The sequence below is a fragment of the Pseudopodoces humilis genome, chromosome 10 (genome assembly GCF_049639895.1).
Source record: "Pseudopodoces humilis isolate 2021_Gansu_Grassland_sample_001 chromosome 10, ASM4963989v1, whole genome shotgun sequence".
Classification (NCBI taxonomy): Eukaryota; Metazoa; Chordata; class Aves; order Passeriformes; family Paridae; genus Pseudopodoces; species Pseudopodoces humilis.
The window spans coordinates 30,344,191-30,370,985 of NC_142209.1; the positions used below are offsets into that span (position 1 = coordinate 30,344,191).

At 49.4% G+C, this 26,795-nt stretch overlaps 1 protein-coding gene across 5 annotated transcripts in view; it reads left to right on the plus strand.

Annotated features, from left to right (window-relative positions):
• The window catches only part of DNAJC6 (DnaJ heat shock protein family (Hsp40) member C6), a 41,713-nt gene that overhangs the window by 6,377 nt on the left and 8,541 nt on the right, over positions 1-26,795 (plus strand). For 2 of the 5 annotated variants that reach the window (XM_014250927.2, XM_088060557.1), the window contains exons 1-13: positions 1,491-1,668; positions 14,111-14,261; positions 15,001-15,050; positions 15,147-15,295; positions 18,905-19,027; positions 20,976-21,109; positions 21,669-21,863; positions 22,881-22,998; positions 23,540-23,619; positions 23,791-23,984; positions 24,073-24,153; positions 24,782-25,225; positions 26,558-26,710. In XM_014250927.2, coding sequence (XP_014106402.2) covers positions 1,491-1,668; positions 14,111-14,261; positions 15,001-15,050; positions 15,147-15,295; positions 18,905-19,027; positions 20,976-21,109; positions 21,669-21,863; positions 22,881-22,998; positions 23,540-23,619; positions 23,791-23,984; positions 24,073-24,153; positions 24,782-25,225; positions 26,558-26,710 — 2,050 coding nt within the window. Of the gene's footprint in view, positions 1-1,490; positions 1,669-1,765; positions 1,826-14,110; positions 14,262-15,000; positions 15,051-15,146; positions 15,296-18,904; positions 19,028-20,975; positions 21,110-21,668; positions 21,864-22,880; positions 22,999-23,539; positions 23,620-23,790; positions 23,985-24,072; positions 24,154-24,781; positions 25,226-26,557; positions 26,711-26,795 lie in introns of those variants that run through there. The other 3 variants (XM_088060558.1, XM_014250928.2, XM_088060559.1) reach the window with 2 other exon arrangements.

Genomic DNA, 26,795 nt, shown 5'->3' on the forward strand with positions numbered 1-26,795 from the left:
TGATCCCTAGTAAAGACCATGGAATCCTGGAATGGCTTGGGTTGGAAAGCACCTTCAAAACCATCTTCTTCCAACTCTCTGCCATGGGCAGGGACACCTCCCACCAGCCCATGTAGCTCAGAATACACAAAATGGCTCAGAAAATGTGTTTATTTTTAATTTTATTAACTTGCTGCTTGTTGGTGGCAAGAGGGAGGGGCCCATCCCTGCTGGCCAATGTAGCAATCCATGAATTGCTCCACCAAAGTATGGAAGGGATAGAAAACACAACCCCAAGCTTGAGCTCAAGCTGTTCCTGCTGCTGACAGGGAGCTGCTCATGTCAGCTCAGTTCATTTTTGGTTTGCTGCCTGTAAATCTGACTTTTTTTTTCTTTTTTCCTGGGGAAATTCTGGGTCACAGATGTACCTTGCCTGCTCCGTGCCACGAAATCTCAGGGGTTACATAAACAATAGCACATGACAAGGTATGGCTGGAGCAGATGTCTGCTGCCCCGGAGTGCTCAGCAGGAAGTTTCAGCCAGGTGCCAGAGATATTTCAAGGCTTGGGTGTTGCTACACAAGTGGTTGGAATGAGAGGATCCCAGAATTATTTGGGTTGGGAGGGAACTCAGAGTTCATCCAGTCCCAGCCCTTGCCATGGCAGGGTCACCTTCCCCCATCCCAGGGCTCCCAGCCCTGCCCAGCCTGGCCTTGCTGCCATTGCTTTAGGAGCAAAGCTGAGCAATTTCTCGAGCAGAGAGCTTTCCTTTCTGCAAGAGATCAAAGGCATGCTCACGGCTGTTTGCTGGGCCTTCCTTTCCCCTTTAGTTTTCCTTAAATTACAAAGAAATCCACTTAGGAGACTTTAATAGCGCCCATTTCCTTTGGAGCATCCCTCGGTTCCTCTGCTGCGTGCAAAATGAAATTACCACGTGCAAACCCTGCCTGAAAACCGCATCTGAGCAAGGCACAGCTCATCACTTCCTCAGGGACAAGCTCTGGCTTGGTCCAGACTCTGTTTTCATGGGAACAGCTAAAAATAGATGGGTGACAACAACAGGAACGGCTTTAGCAGTCGGCGGCACAGGCCAGGGCTCGGGATGCTGGTGCTTCACCCCAGCAGGATCCAGCTGCCGGGATCCCCCCGGATCCACAGCCGGCGGCCCAGGGATGCTCCTCAGGATTTTGGGGAGCGCTGTGCCCCCCCTGCTCCCGCAGGCTGCGGAAGGCGCTGACCTTGGGAATGATCGCACCTTCCTCTGCAGCGGCACCGAGAGCTCGGTGTCACAAGGAGAGGGAAGGAAAACGGGGAAGGAAAGCGGCACTTTGGGCTGAGCCCAGCAGCTCCTGGCGGGAGCTTCCGGCGGTGCGGGGGGACGGCCCCGCTCCCGGCCCGCCCTTCCCCTCCCCGAGGGGCGGCCGGAGCGCTCGCCCTGCCCTCCCTCCATCCCTCCATCCCTCCCTCCCTCCCTCCCGCGGCGCCGGAGCCGCTCGCCAGCCCGGCTCGCCCATGAGCCTGCTCGGGAATTACCGCAAGAAGCCCGGCGGTGACGGCTATGAATCCTTGCAGCTCGTGGACAGCGGCGCTGAGCGCGGCGGGGCCGGCGCGGGGCCGGCGCGGAGCCCCGGGCGGCAGCAGCAGCAGCAGCCGCAGCCCCGCGGCCACGGCAGCACCATGGACAGCTCAGGTACGGCGGGGCGGGGGCTGGCGACTCACCGGGAGGGCTCGGTGGCCCCGGGGACAACAATAGCGGCCCTTTTGTCCGGGCGCGCCGGGATGGAGAGGGCTCAGTGCCGGCTCCTGCTCGCCCTCCGCGCCGAGAGATAAAGCGTGGAAAGCATGAGGTAAAATGGATGGAGCGCTCTGGGGTCTTTGCTTGAATTCCCACAATTGTCCTGAGTTTTTTTGGGTTTTTTTTTTTGGTTTTTTTTTTTTTTCCTCCTCCCGCTCCTCCCTTTCCTCTAAAAGGCACTCATCAAAGTGAGTTGGATTAATTCTGATGGATGATGCGCTGCGCGCACCATTTTTTTTTTTAATCAGGGAGTAAGGGACCAGATGGTCTTTATGGCTGGTAATGGGATAGAGAGCTCTTCACCTCGAAAGGTTGGAATTTGCCTGGATAACCAGGAATGGAGAGGGGCTGTGCTCTGAAGGGATCCCTCTGGTTCTAGTTCCTTACCTGTGCCCATCTCCGGGAGCATCCAGAGCCCTTGCAGGGAACTTCTGGAGCCCGGACTGGAGCAGAGAAACACCCCGGGGGTTTGGAGGGAGCAGGCTGGTCTTGCAGCATGGAATCACGGAATCATGGAGCGGTTTGGGTTGGAAAGGACCTTAAATCTCATCCCGTTCCAAACCTCTGCCATGGCAGGGACACCTCCCACTATCCCAGGCTGCTCCAGCCTGGCCTTGGGCGCTCCCGGGGATCCAGGGACAGCCCCAGCTGCTCTGGGCACCCTGTGCCAGGGCCTGCCCACCCTCCCAGAGAACAATTCCTTCTGTAAATCTGACCTAAATTTCCCCTCTTTCAGTCTGAACCCTTTTTTCCTTGTCCCATCACTGTAATTCCCAATGAAAACACCTGAGCTGTTCCATGAAAGGCAGGGCTGGACCAGAGGCACCACGAGCACTTCAGATACAGCATTTTGTTTAACCTGGTTAACCTCTTTCTGAGGGAAAAAACCCCAATGAGCCATGGCTGGCCTTGAGCAGGGAGAGCCTTATCCTTGATTTTTTTTTTTCTCCCCCATTTTCTATGATGTAACAAAAGTCTTAAAATCCTGGAATGGTTTGGGGTGGAGGGACCTTGAAACTCATCCAGTGCCACCCCCTGCCATGGGCAGGGACACCTCCCACCGTCCCAGGCTGCTCCCAGCCCTGTCCAGCCTCCCTGAACACTTTCAGTCATATTTTCCCCTTCCCCTTTGCCATCTGAATTTGTTTCTTTTAGGCTGCTGTTTGTTTTCCTACAACTTTTTTTTTATTTTTACTCCTGAACTTCAGAAACGTCTCTGAAATTTGCTGCTCCAACATCTCTGCTGCAATTGCTCATAATCACAGGCTGTGCCAGCAGCTCCTTACTCGCAGTGGGCTGCTGTGTTAGAGTGATTTGGGTTTTTACAGCTGCTGGGATGCTGCAGGCAGGTTAATATCTATCATCAAGGCCATTATCCGGATGGATTTCCTGCCAGGACAGGGACCAGAGGTGGAGTGGGAGGTGGTGGTGGCACCCAGGTGTGGGCAGGTGCTGGGGCTCCTCTCCAGCCTCACCCTGGGCTAGAATTTGAGTGCAGCTCAATTTGGTTTTCTGGTTTTGCTGAGCAAAAAAAAAAAACCCAAACAACTCTGCCCATGGACAGCCAGACAATGCCTTTATTTACAGGTTTTCTGCAATATTCAGCCATTTCCACTCTGCAGCTACTCTGATTCTAGCCCAGAGCATTAAATTGTATTAATGGCCTCTACCAGTTTCCAGGATGTTCTTCCCAATCACATGGGCTGGATCAAGGGCTGGCTCTGGGATTTGGGAGCTGATTTTTTAAGGGATCTGTCTCAGCCAGAGTTTTGTTTCAGCTCCCTCTCACTGCCTCGGTTTTACAGGTGCTCTGAACAACACACCTGGCACTTGAGCAGCAAAAAACCCCAGGTCTTAATGTGACCCTTGCATTCTATTTATAGGATATATATATATATATATATATTTAGTAACCTCTTTATTTAATAAGGGCTGTTTGGTGGTTGTTCCAAAACAAAATTGAAAAGATTTCTGTGTTGAGTGTGATGTTCCAAACCTGAACTCCACACTTATATCTCTCTTGTTCATCTGAGCACTTCAGGCTGATAAATTCCTAATTTCTCCCAGCTCACTGCAAAGCCATTTTTCTTTGCCAACTATGAAATTACAACAGCTTAAAGAACCAAATCCACCCCTCAGGTGTGCTTGTGATTCCGAGTGATTTGGTAATTGAAGTTGCTCCTGAATTGGGGGACATGATTTATCTTTCACGCAGGCTGCAGATGGATAATTGGGGACAAGGATTAGGGAGCAGTGTAAGACACAGGCAGGAAAATAAGGTGGTTGGGATTTTGGCTTAATAGGAGCAAGGAAAAAAACCACCACCACCTTTTCTCCATGTTTTGTTGGTTTTTTTGTTTGTTTTTTAATAGAAAAAAAATAAATATTTCAGGCTCCTCCTAATGATGCCAAAGTTGAAACTCCCAAGGTGGGCAGTGGCTGAGAATAATTCAGTTGGGAAAAAAGATCTGAATTCCTCAGGGAGGAGAAGGGTGGGGAAAAATCCATCTCAGGGAAAAGAGATGGGTTTTGGTGCTGCTGGGTTTTGGTGGGACAGGGTGATCTCTTCTCTGTGAAATTCAGTGTCAGACCCTGAAGGTGAAATCCGTGAGGTTCCCTGGCAATATCCAAGCTTCCTTCTTTTATTTCCCCCTGATTTTAAATGATGGTTTCCTGTGGGGCAGAGCAGCTGCTGTTTGCTGTGTGAACAGTCTGCATGGACAGCCCAGTGCCACCAGTGCTGGGGGACACTGGGACACTGGTTTGTCTGTCTGGTGGGGTAATTGCTGTGGGGAGATGGACAATCCTGGAATCATCCAGTCTGGAGAAGTTCTCTCAGGTCACCCAGTCCAACCATTCCCAGCACTGCCCTGTGTCCCCAAGTGCCACATCCACAGGGATTTTAAATCCCTCCAGGCATGGGGACTCCACCTCTGCCCTGAGCTGGAAAACCCTTTCTGGGAAGAAATTTTCCCCAAATATCCAATCTAAACATCCTCTGGTGTAACTTAGGGTCGTTCCTTTTCCTCCTGTCCCTGTTCCTGGGAGCAGATCCCAAATCCCCCCCGCTGTCCCCTCCTGCCAGGGACTTGTGCAGAGCCAGAAATTCCCCCTGAGCCTCCTTTGCTCCAGGCTGAGCTTTCCCAGCTCCCTCAGGGATTCTCCAGCCCCTTCCCAGCTCCCTCAGGGATTCTCCAGCCCCTTCCCAGCTCCCTCAGGGATTCTCCAGCCCCTTCACAGCTCCCTCAGCTGCTCCAGACCCTTCCCCAGCCCTTTTCCCTTCCCCTGACACGCTCCAGCCCCTCCATGTCCTTGTCATAGGGTCCCAAAAGTGCCCCCAGGGCTGGGGGACTGGGACAGGCGGGGCCCTGCTCCTGCTGCCACATCTCTGGGTGCAGGTAAAGACCATTTCCAATGAAGCTAAAAAGCTGAACAATTAAACCTTTCTCTTCTTTCCCCTCATACTGGATTTCTTCTGCACCTGGGTGTAGGAAAATGCCCATTGCTCTGTGGAATATTTGTGTGTGGGTTCCTGGTGAGCATTTCCACATTGGATGGGTGAGGATTTGTGCTGAAGGCAAAGCACTGGCAATTTTGGGGCAAATTGCTGCTGGTTTCACTAACGGGGCTGTGTTTGCTGTCACCAGCTCCCATGAGCTGAGGAATTGAGCTCCTGGTTGGTTTTTCTATTAATTTCCTTAAACTAATGCGAAATATTGGATCCTCAAGCATCCTCTCTTAATGCAGATTTACAGCCTCATAAACACCTTCCTGCAAGGAAAATAATCAGTGGTTGCAGCTTTGCTTGAACTCCCAAGTGCTTCTGATTATTGGCTTAATATTTTTTTGGGGGCTGGCGTTGCTTGGAGTGAAAAGAGAAAAGAAGCAAAAACCTGGAAGCAGAAGCACAGGGTTGTGCTGGAAGGTAGGAGGTCCTCATGGATGGCAGGGCAGCTGGCACAGAGGGGCTCCAAGGGGCTGTCTGAATCCTGAACAGAATCCTGGAATGGTTTGGGTTGGAAAGGACCTTAAAGCCCAGCCATTCCCAGCCCTGCCATGGCAGGGACAGCTCCCACTGTCCCAGGCTGCTCCAAACCCATCCAGCCTGGCCTTGGGCACTGCCAGGGATCCAGGGACAGCCCCAGCTGCTCTGGGAATTCTATCCCAGGGCCTCCCCATCTTCCTAGCCAGGAATTCCTTCTCAATATCCATCTAAATCTATCAATTTCCAGCTTAAAGCCATTCCCTGTGTCCTGTCCCTGCAGGCCTTGTCCCCAGTCCCTCTCCAGCTCTCCTGGAGCCCCTTCAGGCCCTGCAAGGGGCTCTGAGCTCTCCCTGGAGCTTCTCCTCTCCAGGTGAGCACCCCCAGCTCTCCCAGCCTGGCTCCAGAGGGGCTCCAGCCCTGGAGCAGCTCCGGGGCTCCTTTGGACCGTGCCAGGCACAGGGATGGGAGATCCCTGTCCCAGGAATTTCTGTGCAGGATCACAGCACACAGCTCCAGTCTCTGTGCTCCTGTTACCGGCCGGCTCCTCCCGCAAACGCCCTGGGCTGGGATGGAGGTTTGGAAATGGATGAAGGGAGGTTCAAAGAGAGACCTGAGCTGAACCTCCCAGGACACGAAACACCACGAGTTCAAAAACCAGATTCCAAGGGAGCATCTACTCAGAGCTGCTTCTGTCTCTTCCTTTTTAAGTTGCTGCAAGTGCTCACCAGATGAGAACCAGGCAGGGAAGAAGCCAATTGATTTGGGTTTTTGCTGTGGCATTCAATTCTGCTTTCTTAGCAGCTGGCTGAGCGTTGAAAGAAGAGGTTCTAGGAAATAAGATGCAAAAGTAACAGCAAGGATAGTTGTTATGAAAGGAAAAAAAAAAAACCCTTTCTGTGCTATTTTGTGGTGTTTATAATCTAGATAAGATAGAAAAGAGCTTTTCAACAGTTGGGGCATAGACTTGTGCTCTGTGCTTCCTCAGGCGGGGTAACCACAAAGGAAAAACATCCAAAAGAAACCACAAAACCGGTGAAATTGAGATTTCTTGAACTGTTTTACACTCACAAACACAACTTCTTGTGCTCTGGTGATTCCTTTTCACTGAGTCAGAAGAGAGACATCTCCATGTCACTGGCACGGGGACAAAGGCCTGGCCTGACAATGTTGTCCTGTGTTCCCCGCTCGCTGCGTTTTCAAACGGGGAGGTTCTGTTTAATGACTCCTTTGTTTGCTTGGTGTGTTTTGGACACTTGAATGATTTGGTGTTGGCAGGAGTCTTGTCTTTTTTTAGTTGTTTTGACAGGGAGGAGAAGCAGAGAGAATGTCAATCAAGTTCAAAGACAGATTTCGTGCTCCGTGCTGGTGGCTCGGGGTAGGGCCTCGCCTTCAGGATGAGTTTTGTGAGGGGAAAATTTTAACAAATTAAACAAATGAGGCGGGTTCTGGGTGCTAACTCCCTCCCTCCCTTCTCAATATTCCTATTCTGCTAAAAAAACGGAGTAAAACCCCCTCTTTGTGGAAATCCTCCATGTTTTTGGTGCAAGCTGCATTCCGTAGTTTCCATTTCTCAAGCAAAAGCAGAAATACCTTAATTCTTCAACTTCCCATGAAACTGACATTCATTCATTCAACTTTCCATGAGCAGCCTCAAACGAACCTTTGGATAAAAAGCCTTGGGCTCATGCAATGTTAGCTCTGGAATTTTATCCCAGCAAAGCACAAAAAGAGGTTCTTGAGCTTCTCTACTCTGAAGTTTGCTGCTAGAGGCTCTGAGTGCTTCCCACAGGAGGTCAGAATTATGGAATTGCTCATTTTATTTTATGATTTTTATTATATGAATTTTATTATATGAATTTTATGGAAAAGCCCTCTCAGGTCATCCAGTCCTTCATCTCCCCAAGTGTCTCATCCACATGGCTTTTAAATCCTTCCAGTGATGTCTTTGCCAGGCCTGGACAACACTTTTGGGAAAGAAATTTTCCCAATATCCAACCTAAAGCTCCCCTGTTTTGAGGCATTTTCCATCTTCTCCAGGCCTGGATGGGGCAGCAGCAGCTCCTTGCTGGAAAGCTGCAGTTAAAAAAAAAACCCAAATAAGAATCTCATAAGCAGCAACTCCCTGCTTGAATAAATTGTTGAAGAAACCTTGATGCTGGAGATGTTTCTGTGCCTCATGATTGTCTGCTGAGGAGTGAAATATTCTGGCTTTACCCTTTGGATGAGGGCCTGGAGTGACAGGAGAAGGGGGAATATCTAGAATATCCCAGAGGGCAGGGTTAGATGGGATACTGGGAAGGAATTCCTCCCTGCAAAGTGGGGAGACCCTGGAATAGAATTCCCAGATGAGCTGTGGCTGCCCCTGGACCTCTGGGATTGTCCCAGAATGGAGCTTGGAGCAGCCTGGGATGGTGGAAGTGTCAGGACGAGTGAAATTTGGGTTTGAGGGTCTCAGCACTGGTTTTATCAAATGATCAGAGCCCCTTCTGCTGCTGCTGTCCTGCAGCTCTGCTCTGCACATGCTTTGCTGCTTATTTTTATGGAATAACACTTCAAGATATCCGTGCTCAGCCTCGTAAGGAACCTGACTCTACCAGGAATCTGGGACAGTGGAGGAGGAGGAGGCGACAGATGGGACTGGTGGCAAAAATTAGGTAAAAAATAATCAGTGTTCAGGATCTGTGTGAGTCTGAGGAAGTTCCCAAGTACCTTCTGCAGGTTTTCCATGGGAAAATCACTGTTTTAGTTGCCTGTGCTGGTGGTGATTTCTCTCCCAAACCATCACCCAGTGACTGTTAAAACGTTGATGTCATTCTGACACTTGGGCTGTGTCTGATCTGGGACAGGGGGCCAGTGCCTGTAACAGCACCGATGCTTTAGTCTTGGTTTAAATGTGGTAAAGCTCAGCTCTGCAGATGTTTGGGTCTCAGGATGTGATTTTGTGCCCGGGTGATTTGGGGTGGGAGGGGTTTAAAGCCCATCTCAGTCCCATGGGCAGGGACATTCCACCAGCCCAAGCTGTTCCAAGCCCAGGCCCTCAGAGCTTTCCGCTCTTGATTCTCCCTGGGTGCAGAGATTTGCTTTGAGGAGCTCCTGGCCAGGCACGGTTCAATCCCTCCTTGCAATCCTCTGCAAGATGGAATGTGGGGAACAGCAGGAGCTGGGAATGCTGAGGGTACCCAGGGATGTGGATTCTCTGCTCTGCCTGGGTGGGTCCCAACACCCCTCCATCCACCATAAACCCTTTCAAGGATGCTCCAACCCTCTCGTTGGAGGAATTTTTGCCCCAGGGCTGCTCCTCCAGCCACTTCCAAGCCGAAGGAAAGCCCATCAGGATGACCTGGAGTTGTAGCAGCCTGGCTTTCCTCGCTGGAGGCTGGTGGGGAAGCACGTCCCACACGAGGCAGGCTTTGCTGGCAGTGGGGAACGTGAGCTGTCCTGCTCCTCCACTGGCTGCTGGGGGGGGAGAGGAACAAAAAACAGCTTTTTTTTTTTGCTGAGTGTTCTTTAAAAACAATCCAGGCTTTGTTGCTGGAGCCACAACAACAGCAGCTCGGCTCCTTTCAGTGTGGGGAACTTTAAAAGGGCGTTTCTGCCCAGCCACAGGGCAGCCTCCTCCTTTATTTTAGGGGGTAAAACAAGCAAAACCCCTTCTTTCCCCCCAAAAAATACTTTGTGGGGAGGAGGAAGGCTGCAAAAAGCAGATAAAACCACCTAGAAATGGGGAATTTGGGACACAAACACAGGAACAAACAAATTTTTTCCCATTGTAGTGCCAGGCTCTTGTGGTACCATTGGAAGAGAATTCAGAGGGGATTTGATTTTATTTTTTGGGAAGGTGGGAGATGAAGCTTTAATTCTTTTCTGTGTGGAATGGGGAGCTGGATTGAGATGCTCTTTCAGATCCCAAACCATTCTGTGATTCCATGACGAGGAACAGGGAATATTTTGATATTTCCTCACCACCCCTAACAAAAGCACAGGCAGCAGCTCCCTGAGCAAAAAAAAAAAAAACCCTCATTTGACACTAAAGATACTGTCACACAAAATCTGGGCAGACTGAGGGAAACTTGCTTCCTTTCCTATGGTTTAATGTCTGCTTTTTGTCTGCCCTTCCCAGGCAAAAAGGGTCTGTTCACTCCTGAGCAACCTGGGAAAGGCAGCACTTCTCTGCCGAGCCTCGATTTTCAGGCGTCTTCCTTCCACCTCTTCTCTCTCAGGCTCAGAGTTGCTTCATCAGCATAAATATTCTGACTGACAGGGTCTTAAATGTCTTTTAAATGCCAGCTGGTTTCCCCCTGGGCTCTCTGGAGAGCTGGAATTCAGGCCCTGTGGTTGGGAGGGTTTGTGGCTTGTCTGGGGGAGCTGCTCAGGGACTTTGCCAGGCAGATGAGGCCTCCAGCAGTGCAGATTTTTGCAGGAAAATCTTCCAAACCTGGAATTCCAGCAGCCAGCACCTCCCTCAGCTGGTGGCAGGGTGTGACCCTCTGTTGCTGGTCACTCTGGGAGACCTCTGGGGCCGAAATGTCGCCATCACTCAAGGTCACACCTGTTCCATCCACCCATTTCTGCCTCCAAACCCCCAGATTTAAAGCAGGATTGCTGTAAATGTCTTTGTTTTTGAGAATAAGCACAAACACTGCTCGTGGCACTGCAGGGGACAGCAGGAGGGGGTATTTCCCTTCTGGATTTGTGATTTCTTTCCCTGGGTAGGAATGGGTTTCCTGGCCTGCCTAATTCAGACATCGTTGGCTCTGCCACCCTCAACACATCCCTCTGAGCTCCCCCAGGTCACTGTTCTCTTCCAAAGCTCTCTCTGCCTTGGGAGGAGAAGTTCTCCTGCACATCCTTCTCCTGATCCTCTGTAAAATTAGCACTTCAGTGCTTTAATTAAGATTTCCACACTTCTCCAGCTCCCATCCTGTTCACCAGCAGGCTGGTGCTGCCAGCAGGGGCTCCTTCAGCTGAAATCTCACTGCTGAGGGTGGAGCACGGCAGGAACGCTCCTACCTGACATGTCTGGCTTTTGGAAGGAGGTGCAGCAGCTTGCTGCTGTATTTGGTTTTTCCTTTTCACTCTCTGCATCTCCCTGAAAGGAGGTTGTGGGCAGCTGGGGTCGGTGTCTTTTTTCCAGGCAGCAAGTGGCTGAACAAGAGGAGACAGCCTCAAGCTGCACCGAGGGAAATTTAGGTTGGATATTAGGAAAAAGAGTGATAAAGTACTGGAATTGTCTGCCCAGGGAGGTGGTGGGGTCACCATCCCTGGAAGTGTTTAAAAAAGGATTGGATGTGGCGCTCGGTGCCGTGGTTTAGTTGAGGGGTTGGACTCGATGGTCGTGGAGGTTTCTCCCAGTCTGGTGATGCTGTGGTTGGTGACTGCTGCAGGTTTATTCTGAACACAGAATGCTCCAACCTGGCCTTGGACACTTCCAGGGAGCCCCAGCTGCTCTGGGAATTCCATCCCAGGGCCTTCCCACCCTGCCAGGGAACAATTCCTGCCCAAGATCCCATCCAGCCCTGCCCTCTGGCACTGGAAGCCGTTTCTTCCTCTTCCATCCTTTCTGATTCTCTGCCTTAGGGGACACAGGAAACTTGGAATTGATTCCTGCTGCTTCTCTTAGAAATATAGTGAAAGTCTCGTTCTCTGTTTCTCCTCTCCACTTTTTAAATCTTCAGATTGATTTCTGAAGATTTTAAGTTTTCCATACTCTCAGAGCCCTTCTGTTGCTCTCCTACAGCATTTCCAGCTGTAAGATTTTGCCCAGTGCTGTTGAACCTCTGATCCTTTGTCCCTTTTTCCCTGTTCCAAGGTACCACTTTTCTGCCTCCCTTTCCTTTAAAAGCTGACCTGCAGAACCAAAAGTCCCTTTTGAACATCTCCTCCTTCCACCCCTGGCTCATCCAGCACAGAATAACATGAAAACAAAATTTTTAGGGGAGATCAAACACTGATTCCATGCTTGGAAGCCAACAAACTTCTTTGATTTTCTCCTTTCTCTTTTTTCTTTCATTTCTTTCTTTTTTTTTTTTTTTTTTAATTTTTCGTTTTAAAATCATACCCACAGAAAGTTTGGCAATAGAAATATTCCTGTGCCTCGAGGAGGTATCTTGTGTTCTGAAGCTGGCAGAGTGTAGAGGAGAGGTGGCCTCCAATTTTACCAGTCTAGGACCTGGATCAGGCGCTTGTGGATCAGAGGAGCATCACTTTCCCAAAGGAATCTCCAGATTTATGGATAGCTCAGCATGGGGGGTGCATTTGCAGTTAAATAATCATTTTATCATGGAATTGTAGAACAGTTTGGGTTGGACATCCCATGGCAGCTGGGAGGGTTTTCCTGAAGGGGAAATCCCTGTGAGGGATGTCCCAGGGGGAAGGGAGAGTCTTTTCCTCACTCCTGAGGAGTTGTGAGAAGGAAATCTGCTGGATGCTGAAGAGCTGATCTTGCCTTGAGCTGGGCTGAGAGGTGAGGGAGCTTAGAACCATGGAATGGCTTTGGTTGGAAGAGACTTTAAAGATCACAGAATCTCAGAAATAATTCAGCTGGAAAAGCCCTCCCAGACCATTGAGCTGTACCTGATCCTCACCTTGTCACTCAGGAAGGCCTGGACACCTCCAGAGATGGGGATCCAACCCTCCCTGGGCAGTGCCAGTGTCTGACACCCCTTTCCATGGGGAAATTCCTGCTGCTGCCCACCCTGAGCCTTCCCTGGCCCAGCCTGAGGCCGTTCCCTCTCCTCCTGTCCCTGTCCCTGGGAGCAGATCCCAAATCCCCCCGGCTGTCCCCTCCTGCCAGGGACTTGTGCAGAGCCAGAAATTCCCCCTGAGCCTCCTTTGCTCCAGGCTGAGCTTTCCCAGCTCCCTCAGGGATTCTCCAGCCCCTTCCCGGCTCCCTCAGGGATTCTCCAGCCCCTTCCCAGCTCCCTCAGGGATTCTCCAGCCCCTTCCCAGCTCCCTCAGGGATTCTCCAGCCTTTTCCCAGCTCCCTCAGGGATTCTCCAGCCTTTTCCCAGCTCCGTTCCCTTCCCTGGACACGCTCCAACCCCTCCGTGTCCTTCTTGTCCTGAGTGGCTCAGAACTGGCCACAGCCCTCGAGAGCCCAGCATGGGGAGAATCCCTTCCCTGCTCCTGCTGCCACCCAATTCCTGCCACAGCCCAGGTGCCACCGGCCTCTTGGCACACCTGGGCACACCTGGGCACACCTGGCTGATGTTCAGTTCCAACCCCCAGTTTAGATCTTTTCCCGTGTTGTCCTCGCTGTGCTGAGACTGAACATTCAACCTACACACAGTGCTGAGAGTTCTGAGCCCAGCTGGCAGGAATGAGCCATCCCTCATCCCTGGAAAATCATGGCTTTGAGGAGGAAAACCACTTTTCCTCATGCTCATGGCTGTTACTTGCAAGTAAAAACTTTATAAAAGAAAGGCCTTGTAAAATTAGGCCTTGCTACTCTAGCTAAGCTAGCTTGTTAAACTCCCAAAAGAAAAGAATTATAACAATCAGTTTGCATAATGATCTATTCTTACAAGAAAACAGTTTGCACCTACAAAATAAAGTCTACCCCATAAGAATCCGTAAAGAAAAAATGTAAACTATCTAAAAAGAGAAAAGTTTAATAGCCACACACACTAACTGTTGTCATTTAATCATTGCTTAATGAACTACATTTCACTGGACTGCTAGCCAATTCAATCCAAACCTTCCAAAACCATCTGAAAATGATGTGCAATAAAAATTCAATTATTCCACACAAAGAAACAACAGCAGCAGAATCACCAGGCTTGGAAGAGACCTCCAAGATCATCGAGTCCAACCCAGCCCTGACACCACAACCAGACCATGGCACCCAGTGCCACATCCAGATCTTTCCATAAACACATCCAGGGATGGTGACTCCACCACCTCCCCAGGCAGAACATTCCAGTGCTTTATTATTCTATCCATGAAAATCTTTTCCCTGATATCCAACCTGTATTTCCTTGGTGCAGCTCGAGGCTGTGTCCTCTCGTTCTGTCAGTGCCTGGAGAAGGAGCCCGACCCCAGCTGCCCAAAACCTCCTTTCAGGAGCTGTGGAGAGCGATGAGGTCACCCCTGAGTCTCCTTTTCTCCAGGCTGAACACCCCCAGCTCCCTCAGCCGTTCCTCACAGGTGTTCCAGACCCTTCACCAGCCTCGTTGCCTCCTCTGGACGCGCTCAAACATCTTGACATCCTTCCAAAGCGAGGGGCCAGACCTGGACAAGTCTCACCTCACTCCTGTCTCCAACGAGGGGATGTGTTTGGGGTGGACAGAGCAGAGGGGTGCTGGGGGTTTGTTCCAAACCGGTGATGTTGGCTTTGCTTTCGTTGCGTTGAAGGTGCCTCGTCACCAGACATGGAGTCCAGCTACGGGGGAGGCCTGCTGGACATGGTGAAAGGAGGAGCAGGGAGGCTCTTCAGCAACCTGAAAGACAACCTGAAGGACACCCTGAAGGACACCTCCTCCAAGGTCATGCAGTCTGTTGCCAGGTACAGCGCACCCGAAGCAGGAAAAGGCGGGAGAGTCCCGCTGAACCAGCACGGATTGAGGGAGGAGGGGAAAAGCCCAAATGATTTCTTTGGTTCTGTCTCATAATTGGGGTTTGGCCTCAACGAAGGGGGGAAAACCAAAGGAAAACGATGTAAACTTCCCAGTGAGCATCAGCACCCTGAAATCTGGGAAATCCCTGTGAAAAGCAGAGCACCTGCTCTCCAATTCCTGGAGGATTCCCTGGGGGATCCTTCTAGTGAACCTCCACCTGAATATTTGCTTTGTCGCTGGTGTTGATGCCTCTCTTTGCTGTGCTTGCTGGTGTCCCCATCCCTAAATCCACCTTGGAATGGAAGCTTTGGAATGAGGTGACTTTGCTCTGGGGACTCTCCTGGTGTTGTCCCCTGTGCCCAGCTCTAAGGAACAGGGGGCTACAAGAATTTAAGGAAATTTAATGCAAGACCCCAGAGGGTTTGAAGGATCTGCAAAGTTCAAACTGCTGGGGATTTCTCCTGGAAACTGGCACTGAAAATTAATGACAAAAGGGAAAAGGGACCTTTCTTGCAGGTTTTGCGTCCAGTTAATTGCATGTGGCGAGGGGGAGGCTGGGTCACTGTCTGCACCTTAAGAATTCATTTTAAGATGATTTTTCCTTGCTTGATAGGTAGATTTTTCTGGGCAAACAGTGCTAATGTGCTGCTAAAGTGCCTGAATTCTGTCTCCTGCTTTGTCTCTTAGTTACACCAAGGGAGAGCTGGATATTTCCTACATTACCTCAAGGATCATAGGTAAGCACTTCTCCGTGGAGAAATACAGCCTGTCACACCCCAAACCCCACAAATCCATGAAGCCCCACTCATCCTGGCCTCTCCTTGCTTTCCCAGTGATGTCTTTTCCTGCTGAAGGCGTGGAGCTGGGATTCAGGAACCACATCGAGGATGTCAGGACGTTCCTGGACTCCAGGCACCCCGACCACTACACCGTGTTCAACTTGTCACCCAAATATTATCGCAGTGCCAAGTTCCACAACAGGGTGAGTGCCTTCCATGGGGGGAAATTCCTTAGGGAAAGGGGCAGCAGCTCCTGCTGTATCCACAATTTAAGGTGCTTTAGGAGTTAGAGGTGTTTTTAAGCTGCTGGGGTGGGTTTACAGGGATGAAAGAGCTGGAAAGTTCAGGGATAATGTTGGTGTGAGGAGCCTGGGCTGCAGAGAAATAAAGAATAAAACAGAGTTTTATCTCCTACAGTGTTGGAGCTGCTGAAGGGAAAGAATAAAATGAAAAGCCTTTGGAAGAAATTACCAATAGAAGGAGGGAGATGATTTTCTTGCAGTTGGGTTTTAATCAAGCAGGAAAAGCACGGGATGGAAATGGGATGTGAGGGGCATTGGGGCTCTTGTGACTTTAAAAAGGCACCTGAACCTCCTGGCCCAGTTTCCCTCTCTAAAAGCAGAGCAGCATCAGGAGCACTGCAAGGCTCTGCTTCATGAATGGCTTTTAGAGGAAATCTCTATCAAATGCTGCTGCTGAAATGCAAGATTAGATTTAATCTTTCCAAAAACTTCCTGTTCTTTCCCTCTCCCACAAGGGAGTGCTGTGTTTTGGTGTTGTGGTTTTTTTTTTAAATTTCTAGCTTTTTGGTGCTTTCAACCCAAAAAGGCAGCAGCAGTTGCCAGACTTAACCCTCAGTCAGGGTAAATGAATCTAATCTAAGCCTAATTTAGTTTTAATTTGAGGTGTAGCTGAATTTATCTTCAGAAATTCTCATCACCAGAAACTACTCACTGACACCTGAAGCAAATTTCTCTGTGGCCATCAGCAACCAGACTTCAAAGAGGAGTAAATGAAGGGAAGACTAATTAAGAGATATTAAGAGCTCTGAATCCTCAGTCTTGATTGATTTTGGTGCGTCACTGATGCTGTTTGTGGGTGGAGAAAGATTTGTCTACTTGTGAAAGCCCAGCATTAAAGATCTATTGCTGTGTGAGCTGGCCATAATTCCTGAATCCTGGGAATTATCTCCCACCCTGCCCAACACCTCAACAAGTGACTTTAAATGTCACTCTCAAAGGACAGCTCAGTGCTTTGGAGCCATTGCCTTGACTCACACAGGAAGAAAATAAAAAAATATCTTTTAATAAAATATTGAGTTTAAAAAAAACATTAATTTAAGAAGAAATGTTTTTATAATATTTTTTAAAATATTTATTATTTTAATAAAATATTGTGTTTTCAGTTTATGGGCTGGGAATTCCTGATTCCAAGTATTTTTCATGAGAAAGAAGTGTAAACAACACAATACATTAAATAATTCCCAGGCTGAGCTTTATATATCTTACAGAAAATACTAAAGGGCTCTGAAGGAGGTGAAATCCCAGTGAGTTTTCTGCTGGGATGAGGATGTCAGAGGGGCTGCACTGCGATACACACTTGTTCTTTGGCAGGAAAAGCTTTGGAATTCCTGCTTTCTTTAAAACTTTCTGCTCCTCAGACCAAAGTAGGTCACTGTGCTGTGTGGTGCTGCAGGAGGGAGGTGAATCCATGTCCTGCTGGGCCATTTTCCTGCCTGGGTGTGGATGAGGGGCTCAGCAAGCCCCAGGTGCCCAGGAGAGGGGACTGCGAGGGTGCTGAGCCACTGGAAAAGCTTTTCCAGAGATGATGTGGCTGCCCCAAACCTGGAAGTGTGCAAGGATAGAGCTGGGATGGTGGGAGGTGGCAGAGTGGGAACAAAATTATCTTTAAAGTCCCTTCCACCCCAGGGAGAGGAGACTCGAGGAGAGGAGACTCGAGGAGACTCGAGGAGACTCGAGGAGAGGAGAGGAGAGGAGAGGAGAGGAGAGGAGAGGAGAGGAGAGGAGAGGAGAGGAGGGGAGAGGAGAGGAGAGGAGAGGAGAGGAGAGGAGAGGAGAGGAGAGGAGAGGAGAGGAGAGGAGAGGAGAGGAGAGGTCCTGTTGCCCTGAGAGCAGCTTCCAAACACAGAACTCAAATCTAGCACTAAACAAACCCAAACTTCAAAGCCCCTCACGGGTCACTTTCCTGGCAGTTGCTGCCCTGCTGCTAAAACCAAACAAGTGCTGAATTCCCAGAGCTGGAGAATTCCAGTTGCTTTTCCCCCAAGGTTGTCTGTGCTGAGTGCTGGTGAGGTTCTGTTTGATAGAAACACCAAGCACACATTTAATTTCCTAATTGCAAACCATCAGGCAGATGTGTAATTAGAGGCAACGTAAATATGTAATTATGGACTGGTGGGAAATGTATATTATTTACCAGAGAAGTGATAATAGCTTTTCCAGATGCGTGGCAGGGAGGTCTGCTCAGAAGATTGTCAGGGGAAGGGTCACTGTAGGAATTCTAACAGGGAAAATCAAGGATGTACAACAGAAGGAATGAAACAAACTCTGGAGACAGGAGAAGGTGGAGAGGGTAAATAGGGAATGGTCACTCCCTGCTCCCCGAACTCTGAGCACTGCTTGATTTGTTCAGTGGCTTCTACAACACAAAGCCACATTTGCTCACAGCAGGATATTCTGGAGACCAAAACTTTCACAGATCTAAAAAGCAATCAGACAAATATCTCATTTGCTGGAATTTGCCAGCTTGGCCTGGCCCTGCATCCCATGGGAGCCTTTGGGATCCCTGCTGGACACGGCACAGCCTGGCAGGGCTCTGGTTGGAATCCCAGTGCCTGTTTCTGCTCCAAGATGTTGTGCAGGTGTCAGACAGAACCTTGAGTGCAAGTTTTATAAAACCTGGAGCATTTCCTTCCTCTGAGAGATGAAACAGTTCTGGGGATCATGTGGCTGTTTAAGAACATCTGGGCAAATCATCTCCTTCCTCCCCCGTTCCCATTAAGCAGCAGCCAAATGTCAGCTGAGAGAGAGAGAGAGAGAGAGAGAGAGAGGGAACCAATTCTTCAGCTGAGGACAAGCCTCAGGACATTTCTCTTTTAAATTTCTTCTGGCCAGAAATGCCTTTTTTTTTTAAAAAACCATATTTCAATTAAAACCAGATGAAAGGGAGATGTCTGTTGAGGGCTATTTGATGTGCTGCTTGGGACTGCAAGGGCTGAGGAATAAGAACCAGACACACTTTAGGATTTGTGGGGTTTCAGCTCTAAGGAGCCATTCATTTTCCTGGCTCATACATTAATATTCTTACTCAGATTGGATTATTATTATTTTATTTATTTTTTAAACAGAACTTTCCCTTTCATCAGTTTAATATCTGTCACACAGGGCTTGGAAATCCTGTGGCCCAGAACGATTCAGAACAACAGATGCTCAGAGCCCTGTGCAAATCAGAGCGGTTTTTAGGGACACTTTGTACAAAGGCTTTAGAAATCAATGCGAGACCGGAGCGTTGTGAAAGAGCCCCCCCAGATAATCTGATATGAAATGTAAATTCTGAAAAATGTGCAGCCAGGAACAACACATCAGCCCGATGTTATTTCATTGAGAAAGCTTTCCTGTCTGCCTCCTCACAACCCACGGCGGGCACGGCGCGGAGTTACGCACGAGGAGGGGTGGAGTAGGCTTCCAACACGTAACTCCGGGTTGTAAAGGACAAGCAGATTTCTTGGCAGGGGGAATTTGTAGAGCAGAGCTTGTGCAAAGCTGTTTTTGTGGCTGGTGCCATCCCTGCAGGTGTCCGAGTGTAGCTGGCCCATCCGGCAGGCGCCCAGCCTGCACAACCTCTACGCTGTCTGCAAGAACATGCACAACTGGCTGCAGCAGAACCCCAAAAACGTCTGTGTCATCCACTGCATGGTGAGTGCACCCCACAGCCACCAGCCCGGGGCTGGGGAGTCTGGGTCACGCTGCCCATGGAGTGTCTGGAGTCTGTGTGTGAGGATGGGTGGGACTGACCCAGGGGAAGGGACATCATCACCCAAAGCTCAGCTGGAAGAGGATCACTGAATGAGAAGCAGGAATGCAAAGCAACAGAGGTCAAAAATCGTTCTCTAGGAGAGAGGTTTGAATTTCACCCAGCTTGCTGTGACTTGCACAGGGTGTCCAGAGCAGCTGTGGCTGTCCCTGGATCCCTGGCAGTGCCCAAGGCCAGGCTGGATGGGTTTGGAGCAGCCTGGGACAGTGGGAGCTGTCCCTGTGGTGGCTCTGGGTGGGCTCTGAGGTTCCTCCCAACACAAGCCATTCTGTGATTCTGTGATTTGCATTTTCATCTAAGGAATGAAAGGAAATGCAGCCTTTAGACTGGAGTGGGCTGGAAATGGGGCAGAAAACACAGAGCTGGGAATTCTGAGCTGTGAGATGGAGATTGTTGAAGGCTCCTGCCATCAGGAGTGGTCAGGCCTGGCTGAAGGACCCAGCTGCCTCTGCTCAGAGGGATATAATCCCCAGGGATTATTCAGCACTGGGCAGTGCTGCGCTGTGTGAGGGCGCTGCTATCCTGGATCACTCCTAATTTACTCCATCCAACCTTTCACATTGACAGCAATGCCCAAAAGCAGAGTTCTGCTTTGCTCCTGGAGCCTAAATTAAACCAGGAGGCTGTCAGCCCTGATCAGCAGAAACTGAGGGGGAATGGAGGAAATGACTGATCCCAAATTGCACAGAGCTCCCACGTGAGCCTGCCATTTCTGCCTTGCACAGCACAGCCAGCGGCTCCACCACGTAAATTCCCTTCAAACAGAGAGAAGGATGCGCTTGATGCCTCCAATCCTGGAAATCCAACTCAAAAATCCAATTCCTTTCCTGTCCTTTGAGCAATGGATATCAAGATAATGGGATAAAGGACAGGGAGTCCTTCCCAACGCTTTCCAAGAAGGCTGCAGAAACCCACTTAGTTGATATGAACCTGAGAGATCTTGTCAGAAACAACTGGCAGGGGCTAAACTTGGGAAAAGCAAACAGCCTGCTCCTGTCAGCAGGTTCCTGGGGCCTGGATCAGCTCCAGTACAGAAAACCCTACAGAAAATGGCTGGAATGCCTAAAAGGTGCCTGAAAAAAAACAATTGCAAGGAGCAAGAGTGGTGAGGCTTGAGGAGTTGTGGATTGCCCATCCCTGGAAGTGTTTGAAGGGGTTTGGAGCAATTTGGGATAGTGGAAGGTGTACATCAGGAACCCAGGGTGTTGGGAATACGCTGATTTTCTCCTGCTCTTCCTATTCTTGATCTATCAATGTGACTCAGCAAACCTTCCCCCATAATCACCTGAAAAAAACCCCATCAGGAGCAATCTGTAAGCTCAGAGCTGTGAGGTGTGTGTTGGGTGAGGGAGCCTGGATTTTTTGTTTGTTTATCCTTTTCCAGGATAAATTTCAATTAGAGGACTGACTGCAGCTGTAGGATGGGTGCACTCTGACCCCTGTGGTTACTTCCAGGCCTATGTTTGAAATAATTATAAAATTACAGCTGGGGAGCAGCCACAAAACACCAACATTTGCAGCCAAAATGTTCTTGTGGGCTTTCCAAACAAGTGTAAACCACCTTCAGCTTTGGCTGCTCCCTGGATTTTATCTTAGCTTTGATTGTTCAGTGAAGCCCTGGGTGTTGAACAAATGACACAGAACTCAAAATTCCTCCCCATCTTGTGTTCTCAATCCTAGCCTTTCTGGATAAATGGCATTTTGTGGAGTACATATTCATATATTCAGGAAGAGGTATATATTCTTCAGTTATATTCAGGAGGAGTGGACAGCTGGAATTTAAAGGATCTTTCTGATACAGTTTTTCCTCTCTGCCCCTTTCCTTGCCAGGACGGCCGTGCAGCCTCAGCAGTTCTGGTCAGTGCAATGTTCTGTTTCTGTCACCTCTTCTCTCATCCTGGCCCTGCCATGCAGCTGCTGAACACCAAGAGACCTGGAATTGTACTGTGGCCATCTCACAGGAGGTACAGTAGCCTGGCTCAGCACTCCTCGTGCTCAGCTCCGTTCCTCGTGCTCAAAGCTGCCCAAAGAGCCGGCAGATGTGCTGTGACCCCTGGGCTCAGATGCCAGAGTGTTCCTCGGAAATGACCGGGGATCAGGTGCTGGAAGAGCTTTCCCAGAGCAGCTGTGGGATTTCTTTCCTTGGAGATCCTCGCTGGGGCATCACTCCCATCACAAAATCAAGTTCTGAGACGGAGCTGTGAAGCTGCTCGTGCTCTGAGCAGAGAGCAGGCCACCTGCAGATCTCGCAACCCGAATTACTCCGCTATTTTATATTATTATATATATCTGCTCTTTGCAGAGGGTGGGATTAGATGGCTGCTGAAGGCCCTTCCAACCCAACCCAACCATCCCATGCTGAAGCTGTGGTTAACAGGGTGAATCCCTCTCCTGTGTCAGCTGCAGGGATGTTGGAGCACATGGAACACTCCCAGCCCTCTGAAATCCACTGGATTTCGAGGCAGATTTTGGGTAGGAAATGAAAGAAATGGAGATTTCAGGCCTGGTTTTCTCTGCCTGCAGGTACATAGGATATATTTGTGACCTAATAGCAGACAAACCTGTCATCCCCCACTGCAAACCGCTCACCATCAAGTCAGTGACCCTCAGCCCTGTCCCCTGCTTCAACAAGCAGCGCAACGGCTGCCGGCCCTTCTGCGACATCCTCAGCGGAGAGACCAGGATCCTCACCACTTCCCAGGAGTACGAGAGGATGAAGTGAGTTCCTGTGAGCCCCTGACCCCCTTGGCAGCTGCAAGCAGCTACTTCCACTTTGCTGTGGAATATCTGAGCTGCACTCATGGCCTGGCTGCTGGTAAATGGAGATGTTCTCTGAGAGTTAGTGCCTGGGGTTGAAATAAATGGCCAGAGGGAGTCTGAGGTTGGCAGGAATGGGATAACTGCACACACATCAGGATCTGAGGCTGGCAGGAATGGGATAACTGCACACACATCAGGATCTGAGGCTGGCAGGAATGGGATAACTGCACACACATCAGGATCTGAGGCTGGCAGGAATGGGATAACTGCACACACATCAGGATCTGAGGTTGGCAGGAATGGGATAACTGCACACACATCAGGATCTGAGATCAGTAGGAATGGGATAACTGCACACACATCAGGATCTGAGATCAGTAGGAATGGGATAACTGCACACACATCAGGATCTGAGGCTGGCAGGAATGGGATAACTGCACACACATCAGGATCTGAGGCTGGCAGGAATGGGATAACTGCACACACATCAGGATCTGAGATCAGTAGGAATGGGATAACTGCACACACATCAGGATCTGAGATCAGTAGGAATGGGATAACTGCACACACATCAGGATCTGAGATCAGTAGGAATGGGATAACTGCACACACATCAGGATCTGAGATCAGTAGGAATGGGATAACTGCACACACATCAGGATCTGAGATCAGTAGGAATGGGATAACTGCACACACATCAGGATCTGAGATCAGTAGGAATGGGATAACTGCACACACATCAGGATCTGAGGTTGGCAGGAATGGGATAACTGCACACACATCAGGATCTGAGGCTGGCAGGAATGGGATACCTTCCAGTGCTCTGCCGGTTCCTCCTGTGGAATATTTTTGTTTTAACCAAGCTGAACATTGTACGCTTCTCCTTGCTTGGCCTGGAGGAGGCGAGAGCTTTGATGTGGACACGTGGTAGAAGGGAGCTTAACCCTTCTACCTTTCCTCCTGTTCCCCTCCAAGAGAATACCGTGTGCAGGAAGGGAAGGTCCTGATCCCACTGGGAGCCACCGTCCATGGAGATGTTGTTGTCTCCGTCTACCACATGAGATCCACCATCGGGGGACGCCTCCAAGCCAAAGTAGGAGCTGGTTTCACTTCTCTTGTGGAGGCAGTGTGGGGAACTAAGAGCTGGCTAAACATGGAATCCCCATCATTTCTCTGAGGATTTATTTGAAACTTATATACTTGAATACTTTGAGTATTCAAGTTGCAGAGTGGGCAGTGAATATTTTTCTCCTCTCTGTTCATTACTGGTGCCCTTTGCTGTGTAAATGACATTTCCCTGAGGCCTCTACTCCAAGTGATATGGTTTTATGTTTTTTGGGACACAAACCTGCTGCTCCAATGTATTCAGTGGGAACAGCTTCATTTCATTGCAAAACTGATCCCAGAAATAAAGAGAAGCAGGGAAAGAAGGCCTGTTCCTCCTGAAGGAAGGTTTTCTGCTGTGCAGAGGCTGCAGCAACAGGGTTGAAGGCAGATGGAAATATTTGGAATAGTTGGGAATATTGAGAAGGAAATACTGCCTGTAGAAGATGCAGAATGAATTCAATTATGCAGCCGTTAAGATTAACTTTGTTCAGTCTGGTTCTCTATGCTTTTTCTTTTTTTCTTTTCAGATGACCAACACACAAATATTCCAAATTCAATTTCATACTGGATTCATAGCCCTGGGAACAACCACTCTCAAATTCACCAAGTGAGTGTTTGAAGCTGAACATTAATTAAACCTGTTGCATAAAAACCTGATGAAGGCTGAGGGAGAACAGTCACAGATGAAATATGAAAAGCCTGAATTTACTGAAAGCCTTTTTGTAGCTTTCCAGAAATATTCTTCCCTTTTAAACTGGACCACTCTTGTCCTCTTTAGGCCTGAGCTGGATGCCTGTGACTCTCCAGACAAATATCCTCAGCTCTTTCATGTTGTACTGGACATAGAAATACAGTCTGCAGACAGACAAACTGAATTAACTCCCCCATGGGAAAACTTCACCACAAAAGACATCAATCCCTCCATTCTCTTCTCCTCCCACCAGGAGCACCAGGACACTCTAGCTCTGGCAGGTAAGATATTTATTCCCTTTCCACGATTTCTTCATGCTGAGCTGGGTTTTGTTTAATTCCACTTCTCCGGTGCTCTGCTGTGCTGCAGGTAGAGGTGCCACGGATTCCCCCCAGGATAACATCAGGAACGTTGGGCAGAGCGCATTCTTCTCCTCTCTCAGCTGGCAAGGTAGGCAAGGCTTGCTCTTTAGAGTCAAATCTGCTCCAAAGAACACAAAAACTCCAGTTCCCCTGCCTGGAGCATGGAGTGAGCCTGAGGGGTCCCACTGCAGCACGGCTTTGCTGTTAGATCACAGAGCTGATCACACCCTGACCTTGCAATGGAGTGGGAATTCCTTTCCTGCAACGTCCTCTTCAAACTGAGCTCTGTGGGACCATTGTTGACACAGCTCTAGGGTGAACCTTCACCCGAGGCCTCCTTCGTGCTAAAACTTGAAATAAATAAGCCTTGATGAGAAAATTTAGGTTAATCTTGGCAAAGGAATCATGGGATCGTTTAGGTTGGAAAAGACCTTTAGGGTCATCAAGTCCAACCATTCCCCAGCACTGCCAAGGCCACCACTGACCACGTCCCCAGGTGCCACATCCTCCATGGATGGGGTCCCCAGCTGTGCCAGGGCTGCAAAACCCTTTTGGGGAAGAAATCTGCCAGCTTTTATTTTAAAAAGCAAAATTATTTTAGCCAAATGCTGCTGTGCTATTCTCAGCTTTCTGTTCTGCTTGTAAGCTGATTTTTACGGGACCTTTGTGATGACCGAACTAACAGCTGCCTAATTTTATTTTCAATCATCATTTAGATCAGAAATCTGACAAAAGTAGCTCTCACCCCACCTCAGAGGATCGAGCAGCGTTGGTGCATGAGGAAAGCGAACAGTCAGATGACGAACTCTTGTCCCTTTCCAGTCAGCACAGTAACGCCAGCGGTGACAAGCCCCACGGGACACCCAAACACAGCAAAAAGCAGCAAGAGCCTCCAGCAGCACCTCCCCCTGAGGACGTGGACCTGCTGGGCCTGGATGGCAGCCCCATGAGCAAGAGCTTTCCCTCACAGCCCAGCGCTGCCCCCTCTAACTCTGACCTGCTGAATGATTTGTTTGGGGTGGCTGGGCCGAGCTCCCAGAGCCCTGCTGGAGCTGCTGCTGAGGAGGTTTTCCACGTGGGGGGACCCGGATCTGTGCACTCGACCCCGCGGCGCTCGGCGGCTTCGGCGTCCCCGTCGCCGTCCCCGAGGGTAGGAGAAGGTAATGGTGGCTCTGCCGAGCAGGGGGACCTGGGCTTGGAGGATCCCAGGGGGGATCTGCTCTCGGCTACCCCCCTTTCATGGGGGGGTCCCAAAGGGCCTCCTCTGGTGCATCCTCACCAAACCCTCCTCTACTGGGGGTTTGGAGGCTCTTCACACCAACAGCCACTGGAGATCCTCACTTTTGCCCTCATTATGTGTCCAGTAGTGCACAAGAGTTAAAAAAAAATCCTCTGGGGGTTTGGGTAGACCTACAGCACTATGAGTTGGATTTCTCTTTTAACTTAGGGGGTTTGGAGCTGTGAGAGTGATCCTGGAGTAGGAAACAGAGAGTTTCTGTTTCTTCCAAGACAAGGCTGCAGGAGTGGTTGGATAGGTATTAGGGAGAGGGATCTTTTGAAGGATAAAGTGGAGCAAGTGCAAAGAGAGAGGAGAAGAATCCAAGTTTCAGTGGAAGGAATTGGTCACTTATACCTGGAGAAGGTTGCCCTGCTGTGGCTGTTGTAGGCTCAGTCTGAGAACTCTCACCCAAGAGGTGCAGCAACAGATCAGGAAAAGATTTAGGGATTTATGAGCTCTGCAGAGCCAGAATCACACAGCCCAATTGTCCCAAGGCAGGAGAACAAGGATAAGAGCTTGGGAAATGAAGAGTAGTGACTGAGTAACATAAGGAATGAGCAGCATCATTACCAGAGTGCAGAGCTTCCTTCTACAAAGGATTCTACCTTTCAGGATGCTTCTAACCTTAAATTTGTCCACAAGAATCTGAGTGAATTCACAGGAGTTTCTTTTGGCTGAATTTGTTGGGGTTTTACAAGAAAGAGAGAAGCCTAAACAAATTGATCAAAAATGGAATTTGAGAAGAACTGGATTTTTGTAGCAAGTGTAGGAAAGATATCCATTATTTTCTAAAGCTGTTTCTAAAAGTCCTTTTATCCCCAGCATGGATCACCTTTGCCAGGCTGAAATTATCCTGAGAGGAAGCAGGAATGGCAGGAATTGCAGCAGGGCAGTAAATCCAAGCTCCAGCCTGTCTTACCCCGCAGTTCAAACTCCATCTGAAGTGCCTGAGCACTTTAACACTCGCTTTGCCTGGCTCTAAATTCAACCTCTCTCAGGAAATGAGAGATGGGGTCAGTTTGTTGCCATGAACAAGTTATGGGGCTCTTCAGGTGCCCAGAATTTGGGATATTGATGCTCTCCCACAGTCTCAGGCTGTCTCTTATTTGCTACCTGCAGGTATCAGATTTCCTCTCCCCACAGCATTCCCTTTCCCTGGAGCACATTCCTGGTGCAAGTTAATTATTTCGTTTTCTCAAATATGTTTTCACAGCCACTGCCTTTGATCCATTTGGAAGCAGCCCCAAGCAAACCGGTCCAGACCTCCTGGGTTCCTTCCTTGGCTCCTCAGCTGTCCCTGGGGATCCTTTCCTTCAAGCCACAAGAAGCCCTTCACCAACGGTGCACAGCGATCCCTTTCACATGGGTAAGAAAGGGGAGGCTCTTCCAGGGTGTTTAAATAAATGTAAAATGTTGCTTTGAAATAGAAATGGAACCATTAAGTACAGACT